At 42.1% G+C, this 19,502-nt stretch overlaps 1 protein-coding gene across 1 annotated transcript; it reads right to left on the reverse strand.

Annotated features, from left to right (window-relative positions):
* Positions 1-5,092: 5,092 nt before the first annotated feature.
* On the reverse strand, positions 5,093-19,097 carry rgmd (RGM domain family, member D). Its single transcript, XM_020081439.2, has 5 exons — positions 18,695-19,097; positions 14,463-14,497; positions 11,798-11,964; positions 8,412-8,923; positions 5,093-6,621 (listed from the first exon to the last, which is right to left on the reverse strand). The coding sequence occupies exons 2-5, from the start codon at positions 14,492-14,494 to the stop codon at positions 5,935-5,937; spliced, it is 1,398 nt and encodes a 465-aa protein (XP_019936998.2). The 5' UTR covers positions 14,495-14,497; positions 18,695-19,097; the 3' UTR covers positions 5,093-5,934.
* Between the last annotated feature and the right edge of the window lie 405 nt (positions 19,098-19,502).

Consider the following 19,502-nt stretch of genomic DNA (forward strand, 5'->3'; position numbering starts at 1 on the left):
ACTCATTTTCATAATAATAAGTCAACTTTATTTAACTGTTGAATTAATTTGGTACCGGAAGCTAAATCTGATGTGTTGACTTGCCTCTGCACACCTTTATTATATTATAATTATCACCTTCGTGCAGTCGGTGTAGCAGCAGAAGTGAATACAGCTGTGACTCCACGTTTTGAGCAGCAGGGACAGATATGAAAGGAGAAAAAAAAAAGAAGAAATGGGGAGGGGGCACAAAAAGGTAGAGCCACTGGCTCATGAAATAAATCGTCCCAATTACAATAAAGTGTGGCTCTTGGTCAGTGTGCACGGCAGGCAGTTCATCTTTATTACAATCAGTTAATGAAAATCAATCCCCCTCCTGATAAACTCTTATCTCCACGGCCTTTGCGCGCCCCTCGTGCAGGGAGATAATAAATTAGGGTAATATTGCCTTTGATGAGGGAGTGAATTGCAAATTATTGTAACTTTCCAAGATTTATGATGCAGATGCTTAATTTCCGAGCTGGGTTTTTCGGGGCGTCGGGGTGCCGGGGGGCCATTTGTTAAAAGTTTGGTGACACGGGCTCGTTAATAAAAATACACACTCAGACAACCAGGTGTTCTCAGCTGTTCTCTACTGTTACAGTAGCACATGAAACACTGCTGAAGAGGCAGGAACCTCCGAGCTTGTAGACTCTGTCCATAGACGTGGTATTTTAACAGAGAATAAATATATATATGAGGAGGCAGGAACCCAGGGGATGCGATGTGTTTACTATCATAGGCTTGCTTATCATACAGCCTTACCCTCCTCACACAACCAAACCTCTATCACAGAATCCAGCAGCGTATGATTTGATATGTAGGTCAATACCCATTCTGCAGTGAGGCAGTGGGTGAGATGTGTGGAGTTGCTCGCTGTCACTCCGATTATTGAGGAGACAGAGAGATTGAGTTGGTCAGGTATGAGAGAGCCTGCGGGATGAGATAGCTGTGTAATCGCTGTCACTATAGAGCCATCCAACAACCACACACACACACACACACACACACACACACACAGTGAGAAAGGAGTAACTTCTCGCTCTTTGTTCTCCAGCAGTGACCCATGTAACAGGGTGTAATGTATGTATATGCTGGACGTCTTCTGCTCACTGCTACAATCAGACTCTGAGTGCATCATTAAGCAGCAGGAGAGTGGGGGAGGGGGGCTTACAGGGTCTCGTGCATCGTGGAGAACTTGCAGGAATGATGCCAGGTGATCATTTAAAGAGCCACTTGTGAAACTATAGGCAAACACAATCTCAGAAGAGCAGCTGAATGAGTTTCCATCTCATGCATCATTTAGCATTAAGTAAGAGTCTAAATGGCTAAAATGCATTTAAGATGTTTTCTAAATATGTAAAAAAATCACTATTAATCCCCTGTATTCACTTGAATATGAATGTTATTATGTAAATTGAATCTGAGGCCTCCAGTCGTCTCTCCAACTTCAGGTGTGACACATTAAATATCAACTCCAAAGTGAATTTCAGCCTCATAATGCTCCCAACACTTGGTCACCAAGTCTCTGCTCATCAAGGCCAACTCATTTAAGTCTCAGAAACATGTTGCATTACGGCCATGTGTATGTTTTCAGTCGCACACGTGCTCAAAGGCAGCTGGAGTTGTTCTCTTTCCATGTTCACCTCCTGATACCAGATACCAGAGCCTGGTTGACTGACAATCTACACAGATAACATGTACGTCACATTACTTTTTTAATTCAGTGGTTCCCAACCTCGTGGTTGAGGCTAATCAAAGGGTCACAAGATAAACCTGAGGGGTATGTGAGAGGATTAGAACTGAAATAATCAGCAGGTTAATCGATAAGCTTATCGACAGAAAATAATCAATTTCAATTTTGATTATCCTTCAATCATTAATGTAATTTTTCAATCAAAGCTTGGTCTCCTGCATCATGGAGACCATGCAGGAATGATACGAGCTGATTATTTAAAGAGCCACTTGTGCTCTCTAACACCATCTCAGACCAGCAGTGTGACCAGAATGAGTTTCAATCTCATGCATCATTTAGCAGCGAGTACAAATCTGAAATACAACTAATTTAGATGTTTTTTAAATATGCTAAAATCACTATAAATTCCCTATATTCACTTTTATTGATGTTATCATGTAATTTGCATCTGACTCGTCGAGAATTTCAGCCTCATAATGCTCCCAAAACTTGATCATCAAGTCTCTGCTCATCAAGGCCACCTCATTTAAGTCTCAGGAACATCTTGCATTAAGACAGCCATCAATCTATCCATTATCAATCAAGGAGAGGACTCACACACCACTATCTATTTATCTTGCCAAGTGCTCTATTAATATCAAATTAATTTCCCCGTAGAGAGTATCAATCACTCACACATTTTTTTTCCCTCTCAACTCATTAGCTCGGTAATTGTCCTTGTTTACAGGGGAAAGTCAAGGCAGGACGGCTCAGAGAGGCTGGACGAGCGATCTGTACAAACCTGACACAACTCCTCCACCATCTGTGAAGATTTTATATATTCCTCATTTACAACATCTCAAACAATAGAAGCTTTTTTTTCAAATTGTGAGTTTTTAAATGTTGCGAAGTTATCAAGAAACTCTTCACTTTTCAACAGATGGCGATAGAGCTCTCTAACAGAATTATAATATAATGCTGGTGCTGTCAGATGTGGCCAGAAGATTGTGTTTTAGCTTTGTTTAAGACCATAAAGCACATGTAGGAGCTAATGACATGTATTGAGTTTATCCCAGAGTTGGAAGAATTCTTCATGTCATTGATTCCGTACAAGTACCAACACAACCAATACCCTATATAGTAAAAAATGTACCTCCGGAATCTAAAGTACAAGTCATTATTCATTTTATGTATGTGTTTATTTGATGGGGACAGAGCACATCAATGAATATTAGTATAAAATACAAAATGCAAATATTTTGGAGTAAGCAAGAACTACATCTGGTAAGTAACAACAAAAAAAGATGACTGAAAACCTTCACAGATAATGTTGCATTATTTTATAGGAACCACCAAAGTGTCACAAGCTGAGGGGTTGTGAGATTATTAGAGCTGAAATGATCAGTAGATCAATCGATGAGCTGATCGACAGATAATTAACTACAATTATTTTGATAACCAATCAATAATTAAAGCTTTTACTTTAAATTGCCAAACTTTTCCTCATTCTAGCCACTGAATTATGACAATTAGGTACTGTTCTTATGCAAACTTTTTGAGTTTACATCAGATTTGGAAAATAGTGAAAGGCATTTTGACTATATTCTGACATTAAATTGATTAAATGATCCATCAAAGAACATAATGAGCAGATTCATCAAAAATGTAAATGATAAAAATAGCAGTGGAGAGAATCAGAGCAGAATCTGACTTTTGCCTTTATACCTTTTTATCATTTTTAACATGACAGGAGTCACATGTCCAAAATACTGAGAACAACTGGTTTAATCATTGAATATATATATATATTTTTTTAAGTCTTGTCATAAGTTTGTTTTATGTCAAATCATAATCTGACCAGCAACCATGTCTTAGAGATAAATGTGTCCTAGTAAAAAGTATAGTCACACAAAATGAAAAGACTCAAATAAAGTACAAGAACCTTAAAACTGCACATAAACTCAGTACTTCAGTATCTTTTACCACCAGTCCACAATCACATTGATCTTTTCACTTCTGTCCATCTCTCTCTACCTTCCTCCATATCTTTCAGCCTGTCCATCATTCTCTTGTCACCTCTCTCCATCCTTCTCTACCTTCATCCATCTCTTATTACCTCTCTAGATCCTTCTCTTTCTTCATCCATCTCTTATTACCTCTCTACATCCTTCTCTACCTTCCTGCATCTCTGTCATCTTGTCTATCCTTCTCTACCTTCCTCCTAAAGTTAGAGAGGAGGTGATGAACTCATCTGAATCATTTGGGTTCATCAGTCTAAACCACGCACCTTTACTTTAAACTCAGTTCGAGCTAAAAATGAGTCTATTATCAATCTGTTAATACTTCTACTTATAGAGCATTAAATCTTAATGTGTTCACGAGGGGCTTTCTCAGTTGCATTTCTGACGGCAGTAACAGCTGATCACATCCTTCTCTCCAATCACTGCACTCATTGTTCAGTGCACAGTGCAGATCAGCACCGGGTGTTGTTGTCGACTCTAACCTGGTGTTAACCACAGACTAAATCCTATTTGGAGCCGTGCAGAGCTCTGGCAGACAAAAGCAAAGGCAGCAGCCAGCTCAGCACTCAGAGGTAACATTTCCACAGGGGACTGAGAACATACTGTGGATCCCTAAAGCTCGCAGCCAGCTTGTCTTTATACCACGAGCTGTCACACTCTGTAGACTGAGGACCCCACCAGGACACGAGTGGTGTTACAGACTCAGAGTTAGGAAATGCCACAAACTGTGAGACGTATGAGGTTTTTGAGATATGTTTTAACATTTTGTGTCACCTCATTGCTGCTTTCAGACATGTGTGGAGCTCCAGGTAATCTCCTTACGTACTGAGAATGCAAATGTCCCAGTGAGAGCCTGCAGACTCAAGAGTTTCTCTTGCCAGCCCCCGTAGTAAAAACGAATGTCTCTGTGAGTCCATGGGAGAACACAGCAGATCATCTGCGGGATTCACAGCCAGCGACATTTGACGGATGAAAAACAAAAAAAAACAAAATCAGAGGCACACATGTATAGTAGACATCAAACCAAGATGTCAAGACTTCTTTTTTTGCGAAGAGGGCTGACAGTGGTGTCTATCTGCTGTAAACAAAAACACATGATCTCTGCAATGAAATTCATAAATTGGATCCTGCCTCTGCCTGCTGCACCACCTCTCACCTGAATGCTCAGATCTCTGTGCTGTTGTAAACGGGTCTGAGCGGAGAATTTCTGAGAGGCAAACTCCGGACCCCAATTACTGGACATTCTCTGTAGTTCATGTCTGACTTATGATTGTTTAAGGTTTTAACCCAGAAACAGTGAAGACATTTTCATATTAATGCTACAATGACTTTCAAATTGACAAAAGAATAACAAAAAAGGAGAAAAAAAGGTCCATGGTCCAGAGTGTCCAACACTTTAATACAGAAAATTATAGATACAACACAACAACACATATTAGTTTACTTTTCTTACAATGTCTCAAAATAACCTGCTAAACAAAACAAATGTAAAACATATTACAGTTAAAACATCTATACACAGGCAAATGTACACAATATAAAACACATATATACACTCTTTTAATATATTATTATATAAAGATTTGTGGGTTTTTATAACCTTAAAAACTGGAAGCCAAACAGCTTGAAGAGGAGTGTTTCACAGGAGGGAAATGGGAACGGCTGAGAATATCACATGGACACATGTTATGTATAGGTAGTTTTTACAAACAGTTGTTGGATCCTGTGTATTTAGCATGCTGGTTTCTGAGACAACTCTTGAAATACACAAAGAAACATTTAAATACACAAAACTTGCTGTTAAAACCTGTAAGTGCTATTGATATTACTGGATTATACAGGATCTAGAAGCCACATTTGCTCTGCATTAAAAAACAGCTTATATTTCATGGAGTTATATGCAGCCACACATAGTGGAGAGTTTGGAGGTTGTACATTTTCTCAATAAAAATGAAATATTTACAAAAAAAAATCCATTCTGTTAATCTGCCTTAAGGTCAGTACACATGGTTTTACCAATGGAAACCAATGAATAGTGAGAATGTGAACATGGTGAACATTACTCTTTTTTTTTTGCATGTGAAATCCTTCAAATGACAAAAACAGAAAACATTCAAAAATTCAAAAAAAAAATTATGTCTGAGGACTGATCACTCTTTCCTCAAGCTGGTAATGCTTCCACGTTCTTCTTTTTAATAATCATTTATATTTATTTCTTTTTTACAAAAGCAGCAGAATGAGGAGGAGGAGTGAGAGCAGGGGGGCGTCGGCCGGCGTCTGTGACACCCCTCCATTGTAAGGACGAATAGTCCTTGGGGAGTTCTGCCTCAGTTTACTGGGCGGCAGTGCCTTTAAATCCTCCAGAGCACCGTAGGCTGCCATTGAGAACTCAGGGTCTCCAGTGGTCAGCAAGTCAAACACGCAGGACTGAAAGTACACGTCCTCCACCTGCAGAGTCTCTCTACACTTGGCCGTGGCCCGCTCCACCGTGTAGACCTGGTGTGGAGGCCGCAGAGGGCCCAGCTCTGTGTTGGTGCCCTGCAGGCGGGGCTGCTGGCTCTGGCGGCCCAGCCTGTGCTCTTTGATGAGCTCGTTGCGTGGACAGCCGTGAAGGCAGAGTTGCAGGCCGCCATTGTCCTCTGAATAGTCCAGGTTGTCCTCTGGCATTCGGATGGCGAAGGTCAGGTAGCTGCCTACACGCCGGATGATTATAGAAGTGCCAATGTAGCGGGCCTGAATCTTAACCTGCCGGCCCACCCCGGAGCCACCTCGCTCTACGATGGTGAGGCTGCCGCTCTCGCCACCGCTGCGAGTACCGTCCTGAAAAGCCAGAGGCAGGTCCTCAGTCGTGGCCTGGTACACCTTCTGATCTGTACAGCCGTGATAGGACTTGAAGATAACTGTGATCTGAAACAAGGAGAGAATCACAAAATTAGGTATTATTATTGTCTAATATTTTTCTATATACGAGTTAAATATCCTCCTTGATTTACTGTTATGATAAACTTTGAGAAGATGCCTAAAAAAACCCTGAGCAAGGGCAGTAACAATTCCAACCACATGGTGGCAGCAGGAACCCACTCATATAAAAAGCTTGAGGAGTGTGTTCATGGACTTCAGAGTTTTTTCCTACACTGCCTGTTATTTCCTCTGATGTAATTAAATCCAATTAATTCATAATCACAGCAAAGTATAGAAGTGAGTTTCTCTGGTTAGCAACCAACAGAAGAGAAGTCCTCACATAAACTACAATAAAACCACTGCATGGTCTCTATTATCACCCAGTTTTTCTGACACACACTAAAAATGACTAACACTTAAAACAACAGCGATGACTCCACTGGTTGTCCTTGAATACTGGATTTAACCAAACTGTTTCATAACCACATCAATTCTCCAAGCATCTTCCATCACTTCTCCAACACTGGCAGTGCTCGTTTTCTTTTAGTTTAACTCAGTGACAAACTGTGATTTGTATTCCAGCTGTGCTTTGAAAAATTGGGGCCTAACCTCTGTTTCTTCCAAACATCTTGACAAAGCGGTGACTGTGGGTACGTTTACACTTACGGGGATACTGTAGGTGATGGATGATTTCCTGTCTTAAGACTGGCTGTTAAAAACAACTGCAAAAGCATGATGGGTCCAAGCGGCTGCTGGCACAGACGTTCTATACACACTCTACAGATTAGGCTGCAAACACCTCTGAAAAAAGTTTTTAAATATTACTCAGTTTATTATATTTTTGTTTTGTAAAGTAAATGACATTACCTGATAATTATTCAGGATTCAGGAATTAAATTAATATAATAGCATCTTGTTTTAACCATTTTTAATGGAAAGACTGTGCACGGTGAACATAATCTACAGCTGAGACTTTCATAACAAAATAAATATATTAAGGTTTCAACAATGACTTTTGAAAGGGAACGTTTTGCAGTTTTAATAAACAGTATTAAAAAAAGAACCTTGCCGCTGTCCTAATTATTCTTTTAATTTTCCACATTATTCCATATTTACACAAAAAGAGCCCCTGTTAATTATTTGACCAGAGGGGTGAAAAAAACATTCCAGATCATGGCGGTGAAGGAAAATGTTTGAGTGAGCGTTAATCACTACCATATGACCACCCATGTGTTAAAGGTAAAGCGCTCAAGCATGTCTGTGATTCAACACCACTGAAGGACTCCCCTCCTCTCTTTTCCCCTCACAGATCTGAAGGAGCTCCAAGACAAGAGGAATGCTGGAGGCTCGAGAGGCACCGTGGAATGACAATTAACTTCACATGTTTGATACTTTATGGCAACGCTTGAGCTCGCGAGCTAGCACTCAAAAAACAGCGTGCTCATATGAAAAGGCCATTAGAATCAAACTTGGTGCGGTGCTAGCATTCATTTCTGATGTGGATTTGGCAGTTGTTGGGAAAAAAGTAGTAGATTACTACTTATTATGCATTAAATCATACATTAACAACAGAAACCTAGTAAGAAGGGGTGCTTATATCACTGCACCTTTTTAATTATAAGTTTCCTATGTGATGTTTGAGAGCATTTCTTAATTCTTTGCTTTTTTATTGTGGAATTCTGAATAGATACCTCTTCATGCCTCCAAATTATTCTCTCATGAAACAATAAAAGGAAAGAAAATCAGTTCATAAACAGAAACTGTGACAGAGGTTGCAAGAAGATTCTAATCCTTACCTTGCTGGTTGCGGTGGCACTCGAGCCTAGGACGACTGGCACATTGGTCACCTGCACCGACAGGAAGCGGTTATCGATCAGAGGCCACGCCCCTTCTACCTTGCAGGTCTGAAACTCGTCTCGGAAAGTCCGTAGGTGCGGGTCTCCAAATAATCCACAGTGGGCGTATTTCTTCTGCTGACCAGCAGAGCCCGACACAAGGACCCGGTTCTCATAGTCGCACAGCTCCGACACGGCCGGCCGGGACGTGCTCGGGACCTTGGCGGAGGACGTGGGCCCGTCACTGGAGCAATTGTGCTGAGAGAATAGCTCCTTGATGCGGAAGACAGCCGAGTGGTAAACTAAGTCTCCCCTACAGCTGCGTGCCTGTCGTCTAGTGCAAAGGGCATAGGCCCGCAAGGCGATGCAGTAGTCCACGTCCAGAGCCGTGTCCTCCTGCAGACCACTAGAGGGTGAGGTAGAAGCCACGTACTCCGTATTGCAGCGTTGGATCCGACACTGCTGGCAGTGAGCTGAAAACCAAAAAAATTTAAATCAACATTTTGTACTGCAATGCTGTTTCAATGTTTTTAGAGGATTCTAGTGGTTCTCCCCAGTAAACCCCCACCCCCATCTGCTATCACGATGCTGACCAAATCTACCAGTTGGAAAGAAAACATAGTTTAGTCCAAATAAGAATCTAAAAATCCATCTGACATCTATGGATATATTACTTCAGCTCAGTACACGAGGCAGCAGAGTCAAAACTTTTCCACTATCAAGTTAAGCTCAATCTGGAGAGCCATTAAAACCAAAATGTGTGAGCTCATGAGGCCGTGATTCCACACTGTGCTCCAGAGACAGTCAAAATGTATTTCCCCCAACTAGTCCTCACAGAAATAGCACGTTTCCTCGCTGTAGGAGGAAACTAACCTGTGTTAGTTTGCCTGAGGGTGTTGAATGTGGTTTGGCTGTTGCTGAGGTAATTGAAGTCCATTAAGTTACACTACATGGCACAGCGGGGCTCAGTGTGAGGAGGCAGCTAACTTCAAGAGGATCACAAGAGGACTATCACAAAGAGTCACGCTTCTTCAGCAACTCGGGGTCCAACCTGGAAGCTGGACAAGGGTGGGGGCTACAAACGCAGCGTGCAATATTTGGGTGGTTTCACCTAAATCCACGGCTTTCGCCAAGTTATGACTCACAAGTGGGATATTTAGTAAAAAACAACAAAACTACTTCTATGTGAAATAAGAGTGAGGATATTCAACAAGTCCATTTCAGCTGTGTGTTACTTTGGGGTGGGATGTCTCACATGCTGAGTGGGATGGATTTCATTTTCCATTTTCACCAGACAGCAGATCAACAGCAGCCAGCATCCACAACACCTACTGTACATCACCTCTACTGGATCACTTGCTACAGTCAGCTCCTCTATTGCAACAGGGGATTATTCTGTTTACTCCACAGCTCCATCAGAATCTCCCACCAGACACCAAAATAAAACCAAGTGCACACTAAGTGCACATGAATATTTTTGAACCCCCTCTTCCCCTTCACCTACATCTGATGCACTGAGGGCACATGGTGGATGATTAATGCATCTCACAGTTGCAGCACTTTGACACCACTCCTGATAAAAACTAAGATGGAGTTTGAGAGGTCAAGTTGGGGGCATTTTGCATCCCTCCTCCAAATTCTAACAAGGGCTCCCTGCCTCACTGAGGTCACCTGCGTCCGCTGTGATTGAAACTTTGTAGCAATCACTGACTGTACAGACATCTACACCCATGTATCTACATAAAGAGTGTTTTTGCTCCAACCAACAATGTGAGGACCATGCAGGAAACATGAGAGCAGAGAAGGGAAAACATAAACTGACCACACAAACAGCACCAGTATTAGTAAATTGTTATATCAGATTAGAGATAAAATAAGGAGATTAACAAAGTTCCCTGATGCTTTGGGACAAATTTCTACTTAAATGTATTTAAAAGTATCCACAATATAGTTTTCACAAACTCAACCTATAAATGCTTTTCAGGAACTATTTTAGCATGTTTCAACCATTGACTACTTAAAAAATAAAGTTTGAGAGGAAACTTGGGCTGCAACAAGTAAGTACAGCAGTACTACAACAGTAAGGAGGAACCTGGGGCCCCCAGGGGTCTTTAGAAGAGCTGCAAGACATTAAGTAGCCCCAATAGTGCTGTTCATCATCTTTACATATATGTAGTCAGTATCAATCATTAACTATTAGGTTATAAATACCTTATACTATAGCATGATTTGCCATTTAACACTGTTTATGTCTTATAAACATTTAAGTTAAACTATTATGATTCTGTTATTTGACTCCTGATCACATTTTAAACATGTGCTCCAACAAGCATCAGTGATATTAGGTAATAATTGCATAACAAGGTCAAAACGTATGGAGGAAAAAATAAAGTTGAGTAGTAGTTATTGTACTTGTTCCCCAACAGAGTTCACACAAGTTAAACAGCTGAAAATTAAACTCCTTAACTGTGTCTCCGTTACAAAACCGAGAAACATGTTTGTAGGTGAGCTCATGTCGTGAATTAAATCAACCTCCTGATCCGCAGTGTGGTGAGTTAGCCTGGTTTCTGATCCCAGGCTGCAGACCAACACGTTCAGAGGCCAAAAAGTAGGACCCCCATGCATGGTGGCTAACAAAGTTAATAAATGAAGCATGAAGTGGGGGAAATACCGAGCTCTCTACTTTCCACCGCCGCTCAAACCTCACAAAAACAGCGTGTTGCACGCCCCAGTCGAGGCATGAACAGTAAAAGTGACCGATCGCTGTTTTGTTTGTGGTCTTTTCGGGTTTTTTTAAAAAAGAAAAAAGAAAAAACAAGCTCCGTGTTTTTCTGCTGCGGTGACTGCGGGCGCTGCTGAACGCCTGTTGCTAGCTGGCTATGCTAACGGAGAGCTAACCCCTAACTTCACTCAAACTGGGCGTGAAATACACGCGTGTGCGGTTGAAACTTGTTAGTGGTTCGGCGGCTGAAGTAGAAATGAGTAGTGGGGTTGTTTGCGTTTGTTAAAGCGGTGAATCGGCCCCAAAGAAGACGGTGGAGTGGGTGAACTCGTGCTAGCGGCGGTACGGGCGCTGCGGTGCTGGATGCTGGGACGCTCCGCTGCTACATGACTTTGTCCCCGCTGTGGATGCGATACTTACGGCGACGTTTTTTACACTTTCAACGCAAAACCCGACATTCGCAACGTTTGATAACCCCCCCCCTCAGGCTGCTCGAACTTTCAGCAAACTAAACTTTCCCGTTGTTTCCCCAACTCCAGCTCCATTCCGGGGGCAGCGCGGCGGTTCGCATGCAGGAGAGGAGTGGGGGAGCACGGATTGGAGGGAGAGGAAAGCGGCCGCTTACCTGCTCGAAACAGCAGCGAGAGTAAAACCATCGTCAACGTTACACAGTCCCAAAACTGCCGCTTAGCCGTGATGTGAGGTCCGCTTCTCCCCATACCAATCCATTCAGTTAGAATGGAGCCGCTCCACTGCTTCTCATCGACGCTGCTGCTGCTGCCTGTGCTGCTGCTGCGGGAAATCACACACAAGTTGGGCTCTGCTCGGCGCTGTCATCCAACAAGGGGCCCCTGACTCTGCCAGGGACGCACCGAGGGAGGGGTCTAAACGTGCAGACAGGGGCCCAGAGGTGACTGCTGCCCAATGAAAGTCTGGTTATCCCCCAACCACTTGATATGCACATGTAGCTGCAGTTACAGAGGAGAGGAGGGGGCTGAGAAATTCTTATTGTTATAGTTGTTATTACCAGGAAAATGAGGAATCACAGGTTGTTGTGATTACAGCTTTTTACAAGTACATGTATAGTATGCAACCCTGTGGTTGAAACGAAAGTCCATTCACCATTTTACAAAGTAAGAAAACCTTTTCTCTTGCATTCAGAATTGAAATTGCATTCATAGGTTGTTGTGATAACAGCTCATTGCAAGTGCATATACCAGAATCAGAATCAGAAGTACTTCAAATTCAAACACATATATACATATTACACAACCTGTTTATAGCTGTGGTTAAAACTAAAGGCTATTCAAGTGCCAGGTATGAAAAACCTTTTTCTCAAATACAGAACTGAAAGAGTAGAAATTCCCTTAGAAAATGAGGAATCCCAGGATTTGTGATAACTGCTAATTATTAGTACACATACAGCCTGGGTTTTCAAGATGGAGTCCAGGGATCCCCAGGGTCCTTGAGGAGTTACAGGGGGCAAAAAGGGTAATTGTTTATTTTCACTATAATTTCATCCCTAAGTAACACACTGACACAATATATGACTGGTCTGGTTCTGTATTTCATTGCACTGCAATAGACAGCCTGTTAGCTGTGGTTGAAATGTAGGATTATTCAAGTGTTGGGGAAAGAAACAGTGAGTTTGGTGAGAAATTATTATTACAAGTGCTCCGATTAGAAAATGAGGAATCGCAGGTTTTTGTGATAACTGTTTATTATATGCACATATACATTATATAGCCTGTATATAGCTACAGGTAAAACTAGCTATAAGTGTCAGGAAACCAAACTTTTTTCTTAATTGCGAATTGAAAGAGTAGAAATTGCATAAGAAAATGAGGAATTGTTTTTTTGTGGTTATTGAACGACTTATTATATACAATGTACAACCTGTTTATAACTGTGGTTAAAATGACCATGTTAAAAAGTGTAAGTGTGTCTTTATTTCTTATGCAGAACTTAAAACAGTAGAAATTGCACTACAAAGCACAGAGGGAGCATATGTCCTGTTTAACTCCCCCTCCCCCTCCTCCTGGGGACAAATGTTTGTGTATTTTCAGCATTAAGCAGGATTTTCTCACCTGTTGTTTTCTCACCCCGGCCTTAGTGCTGAAATAATGGGGTGTGATTGACAGTTGTGAGTGCAAACTAACAGATTTAGTTTATCTAATGAATGTGTTAAATATAGAAAAGTCCTGTTTTGAAGTAAGAAATGGGATCATCCTAATGACTGAGAGTTATGACTGAGAGTTTATGTGGGATTCGCACTGTGTTAGAGTCAGTAAATTCCTCGTGTGCGTGTTTTTTTCCTAAGTGATGTTTTTACCTGCCAAGAAAAAAAACATGGCCGTTGTCTGTTTTTGTCACTTAAAATTCAGAGAAAATACTCCGACTCCATTATTTTCTCTCGGCAGGTCTCGGTGCGCCATTGATTTTTCCATTACATTTTCAGTTAGCAACTTGTGTGTTACTCTTTTCCTTTTGTGGCCAACTTTCCATCTCTCTCACTCCTTCAGCGACACTCTGTCTTTCATTTGCACAGCTGCTGCTAGGCCAGACCATCTGCAAGGCACACAGACTACTCACCAACTCTCAGCCTTTGCCTGAGACACTCTGTGCAGTCTTTTTATGCCATGAAAATGAAGAATTTTTATGCACCAACCGAATATTAATAAAATCAGCAGTTTAAGTTTGCATCGTTTGGAGGATTTGACTAAAAGTTAAAGCTTTGTTTAGATGGAGCTGGAACATTTGGGACTGTAGCTGTGGGTCTCCCTCTCCGCCTTCCTCCTTACTTTATGAGAGAGAAGTGAACCCAGGCAGTTATTGGATCACTGGTTTTTCTATACACATGCTGGCTCCTCTGGCCGCACAATTGTGTGATTCAGGTGCCCTGTCAGTCTTGTGAAAGGTCTTCACAGGCCCATGTTGATGTGGGGCTGATATATATAGTGGCGGGGGAAACGAAGACAGCTCAACCCAAGTGGAACGTTTGGATTGTTCTGAGCTGCCAGAAGGGCCTCTGTCACACTGGATCCACTGTGCCAAGTTTATCCCCCCAGAGGACTCTACCTTACTCTGTTTGTCCAGCTAATTTTGGAGGCTTGCTTGGTTGATCTGCTTTATGGCCGTGCTTTATGGTCACATTTAAATCCCCTCAAACGGGTTACACTTCATATTTCCCGTGACAACCTGGAGACAGTTCGAGTGACGCAGCGTAGGAGCGAGATCTGTCGATGATGTGGATGTACTGAACAGCAAATTCAAATGAATGCATGACTCACCTGTTACAGTGTTCAGCACCAACTGATGACATTTCCTGAAAGAAAGAAAAGAACAAAAACACATTCTTTAGTTCAATTTGTAACAGCTGAAGATGAGAAAACATTCATATTTAGTAACATAGTAGAAACTAGAATGACAAATAGTCAAGGACATTCCACCGCCAAGGTCCAACAGTCCTTTTAAATTCAATCAAGCTGCACCAAATTGCACAGACTCATAGATATCAGTCCCCCACATCCAGCCCAGGTTTGGCCCACATCGCAACACTGTCATCTGGCCCACATACCACTCAGAATGTGGTATGTGGGCCGTCTGCTTCTTTTTGCTAGATCTCTGCCACGTGTATTTTTTGTAAAATTCCATCAAGATCCATGGACTATTCCCAAGGCAATCAGTGAAAATATAAATGATGATGTTGATATTAAAGTAAAAAGAAATTCCTAGATTTGCAATAAAATGGAATGACCTCTTCTCTGACCCATACCACACCCTTCCAACAAATTTTGTGGTAATCCGTCCTGTAGCTTTTGCACAATCTTGCTTATAAACAAGCCACCCAACAAACATGTCCATATGGAGTACGACGTAACCTTCTTGGTTAAAGTAATAAAATAAAATGTTTGCTTCCCCAATGTGGGTTACATAGAAAAGACAACAAAACCACAGGCATAGCTTCACTCAATAAGCTGCTGTCTCTCTAAATGAGCTGTGGTTCCACATGGTGGCACAGATGACCACTGAAGCAAACAGTTAATTGATCCAGGTGGACCGTGAGGATGAATTCAGCACATGCAAGAAAACTCTGAGACGGCCCGTCAGGCTTGATGGGTGGAGAAAGACCTCTTTCTTCCCATTTTTCCTCATGAGCGTATTGCATTGCATGACCCAGCAAATATGTATACACTGCGAGCAGAGAGTGAGGGTGTGGGTGGACGACAAGAGGAGTGTATATCAGGTAAAAAACAAGGCCGGCATATTTCTCCCGCTGACAGTGGGTCACTTGTTCTGGTACAGTCGAAAAAATACAGCGAGAAAAGCTGACTTCTATTAAACTCCAGGAAAATAACTTTTGACTTTTTCTTGCAAATATTATAAAATATCTCAGAGAAGAACTGAGGCCCTAAAAGCGCAGCTTCATCGTTAAAACTTCAGACTTGGCGACAAAAATTTAGAGAGTGAGCAAGAGAGAGTGAAGACGAAAGAATGGGAGAAAGGGGGGAAGGGAGGACGGGGGAGAAAAAGAGGGGCTGAGGGATTGGGTTTCCTCTGACTGTGTGTCTGGGCAGCTCCACATGTTTCTCATTAAGGTCCTCACACTGTGGGACCAGCTCCACACCGGGATGCTTGTTTTTGTTATTAGGCCTAACTTGCTGTGGTCTGGTGGAAGCCCGAAAAACAGGACCAGTTCAGGACCATCTCCTGCGCTCGCTCTCCTCAAACCGAAGCAAAAACAACTCCGCTGACCTCACATATCCACACCACCACACGCTGCAAATCCTGTGTATTCAAAAACCTGCTGCACTGAAAATACATATTCAAATCTCATCTGAAGTGATGCAGATGTAGGGCACCTTTTTAACCTGTAAATACAAATCCACTTAATTCCTCAACCCTATGTTCTCTTTGGAAAACAGCAGAGACAAAAAACTTCAAACAACTGTTTTTAATTTCTTTTCCGAAAATGCAATGTTTACAAAGTGATAAAAAAGTGCAGCTTCAGGAAACTGTTGATATTTCATGCTTCTGATTTTTGTTTAATTTCATGCCCATTTAGATTTGTCAACTGAGACATGTATCATGTTTCTTCTAGCGGCTGATAACATCAGAGATTGGAATCAGAAGTAGCACGGGCGCTCTGTAGCCTCCGCTCGCACCACATGGTTGCAACATAAGAGACACACTTATTGAATTTTAAACAGGAACCAGAGCAAATTGACAGTTTTTTTTCTTCTGAGGGCCCCTGTCTGAAATGAAGTGGCCTATAGCACAGCTGAGACAGAGGAGAGAGGGAGAGAGATAGAGGTTCAGAAAGCGAGCGTGCCTGGTTCAGACCTCACGCTGTTAGAGGGGGGATCTTTTATCTCAGTGGAGATAAGGGAAACTGTGGTGTGAGTGTATACGGGGCAGCGCTGATAGCATCGCGACTCAAGGATCCCACTTACGGCGCCTGACTGATAGCTGACGGCACACACAGCGGGGGCTTTGGGAGTGTTTTTCTAGGTACCCCTCAGTAGGTATCCATGAAGGCATCTGTTTGCTGTGCGCCTTTGGATCTTTGTCTCCGAGTAAAAACAAATTACCACACATGCTGTGTGGAGAGTGCACCAGTCGGGGCCTTGCACTACCGGAAATCTGAACTTACAAGTGTAGAAACAAAGCAAAGACAGATTTTTATTCCCTTATTTTAACATCTATCTGTCTAACTCTCTGTTTGTCGTCACACTGAACCAAACTCTTCTGTCCTTTACCGCCCTCCTTTTTCACAGAACAAATGTTGACACAGCGTCAAGCCCTGTGCTCATGAATAGACAGTCAACTGACAGGTAACCCTAGCCGCGGGGTCACAGGATCATCCCGGCCTGACGAGGGATGATGGGTAAAATAAATGGAGAGCAGCACACACAGGGACCTCTGATGTCCTCGGCCTAAAGGGAGAGAGTTCAGGGCCATTTGACCTCTGACTTATGCCCTGCTATGTGTGTGTGTGAGTGTGTGTTTAGAAGGTTAAACCTCCCCCAGTCTTGAACTCTTTTTTTATTCTTTTATTTTTTCTTCTGCCTCCTCTGTCGCTGGCCAAGTTATTTCAAACCAATAAATCAAGTAGCAAAAACAGTTCACTGTATGGCTTCAGTGAGCAGCCTGTGAAGCTTATTCCAATGCATAACTTTGTTTGAACATGCCTCTACTTTCTCTCTACCTGACAGCACTCCCTCGCTTTTACCATCAGCCACGATGCATTATGGAAACAGGAAACAAATTGCTCTGTAATGACCTACGACAACTCTCTTTGCTCCCCAGAAACTGGTGGCAAAGGCATATGAAATTAATGCCCAACATTTTTCACCTTGAGACTGTGGAATGCAGAAAATGCACTTTCTTTCATTTCAAAATGTTATCCTGTATTATGAAATATTTTATGCAGCAAACAAGAACAGTTAAATTAAAACTGAATGTTTTTTGGATGCTCAATTTATCTCATGCTTTCACAGAGACCAGCTTTCTAACATTTTGTTCTCTGTCTTTGATTTATGTGTTATAACATTTTATAGATAAATAGATTTCCAGTAATAGCTGTCTCTTATTTTTCATTTGTAGGTTGAGATTTGTTTGAAAAAATCTTTATTTTAAACTCTCACATGTTAGAGGTCACAGAAATAATGACCCCCTTAATCTTTAGCCTGATGCCAGATATTTTAAAAGCTGGTTAAGCTTCTTTTTTTTTTCACATTTACTGCTTGCCCTTTACACCTGAGAGCTTTGAGGCCTAACCTGCAGATGTGTTTGTGATAAACTGCGTCCTTCGGTTAGTCTGCAACAGTTGGTTTGGTTTCTGCCTGGGCCCATCCACACAACTGCCCACGGACCAGGAATAGCAGGATAGACTATAACTCACAAGAGCGTAAATTTAGCCATTCTGATCGACAAATTTTTAGCCAAGGAGGCATTCGGAGAATGTTCCCTCCTGCTCGAGTTGGTTCAAGGCAGTGAGACGTGGAGGAACATGGCGAGGGTGAACACATCCACCATCAAGCTTGACTGACTTGTCATTATAAAATAGACTCTGAGCACCAATCTTTTAGGTGGGGAAACGTCTGCATGAAGTGCTGGGAAATTGATACGGCTGTTTTTTCCTCCCTCCCTTGGATTTCAGCAGATGTTTCTCACATTCACATATAGAAAAGTGTGTCCTTATATGGTTATGTGGGATCATGCATATCACACAAAACAGAAGATACACAGGTTTAAAAAAAAAAAAAACAAAGTTCAGTGTTTGAGCTTGTGAGTTGCTATTGACACTCTGCTCCAATGGATATTAGTTTTACCACTGTGTTAGTACATTCGGTATTATTCAAGAGCTGTGATGGGGCTCCATACATCACATTTTCACTGCAAACAGTTTGTTTACAACATTATTTTTATCCGTGCAAAATCTTAATTAGCATCTCCAGGTATTTGTGAATGTGTTGATGTGGTGAGTCATGCCAGAGAGGAGAATAAAAGAGAAACTTACCTTGGATCAGTGTGTTTGTGGTGTATGCTGTTTTGTGAACTGGACTGCACTGCTCTGACAGGAGTTTGAATTGGCAGACGCAGTTAACCCTCCACTTCAGCTGGCCAACTAAGAACTTCGGGGCAGCTACAGGGACAGATAGCCATTTGAATCAAGGCACATGACAACAGCTGTCTGTTTCAAGAATCGGCACTTTGATTAGAGCAGGATGGTAGTGAGCGATGTGGCCTAATTCCTACATATCTGGGTAGGGCACTTCTGAGAAGAGAGAGAGAGAAAAAAAATAGTGAATGCACCGAATGGAAAAAAGTCCGAAGCACAATGACATGCGTGCATTGTCAGAAACATGCACACCCACACTTATACTAGACTTATATTCATAGGCTTGAAACCATGTGTCACATTTGGAAAGCTTCCCATCTTCTGCAAAGGTCCATCAAACACGCAGACAGAAGGACATGAGTGCGTTCCACTGGCTCCAGGGCCAGTGGGCAAAGTGGACGGGATGTCTTTCTGTTATTGTGGTCAATCTTCATCCCCGTGCGACCCCCCTACCCACCCAGCCCCACCCCTACAGTATCTCTCCTTCTGCACTTATTCTTTATGTGCTTTGGCTTTGTTTTTGTTGCCCAAACACCCAAGGCACAGCTGTTTATGGTTGGTAACAATCACACACACTAAGGAGCCAGCTTCACCTCCGTGCAACTCTTTCATGTGGCATCACCGTTAAAGCATGATATGAGCAGAATTCACAAGCAAGAGGGATCATGCCCCATAATGTGTGTTTGGTTATCATTTGGCTGCTGCA

This window comes from Paralichthys olivaceus, chromosome 3 (assembly GCF_024713975.1).
Source record: "Paralichthys olivaceus isolate ysfri-2021 chromosome 3, ASM2471397v2, whole genome shotgun sequence".
Classification (NCBI taxonomy): domain Eukaryota; kingdom Metazoa; phylum Chordata; class Actinopteri; order Pleuronectiformes; family Paralichthyidae; genus Paralichthys; species Paralichthys olivaceus.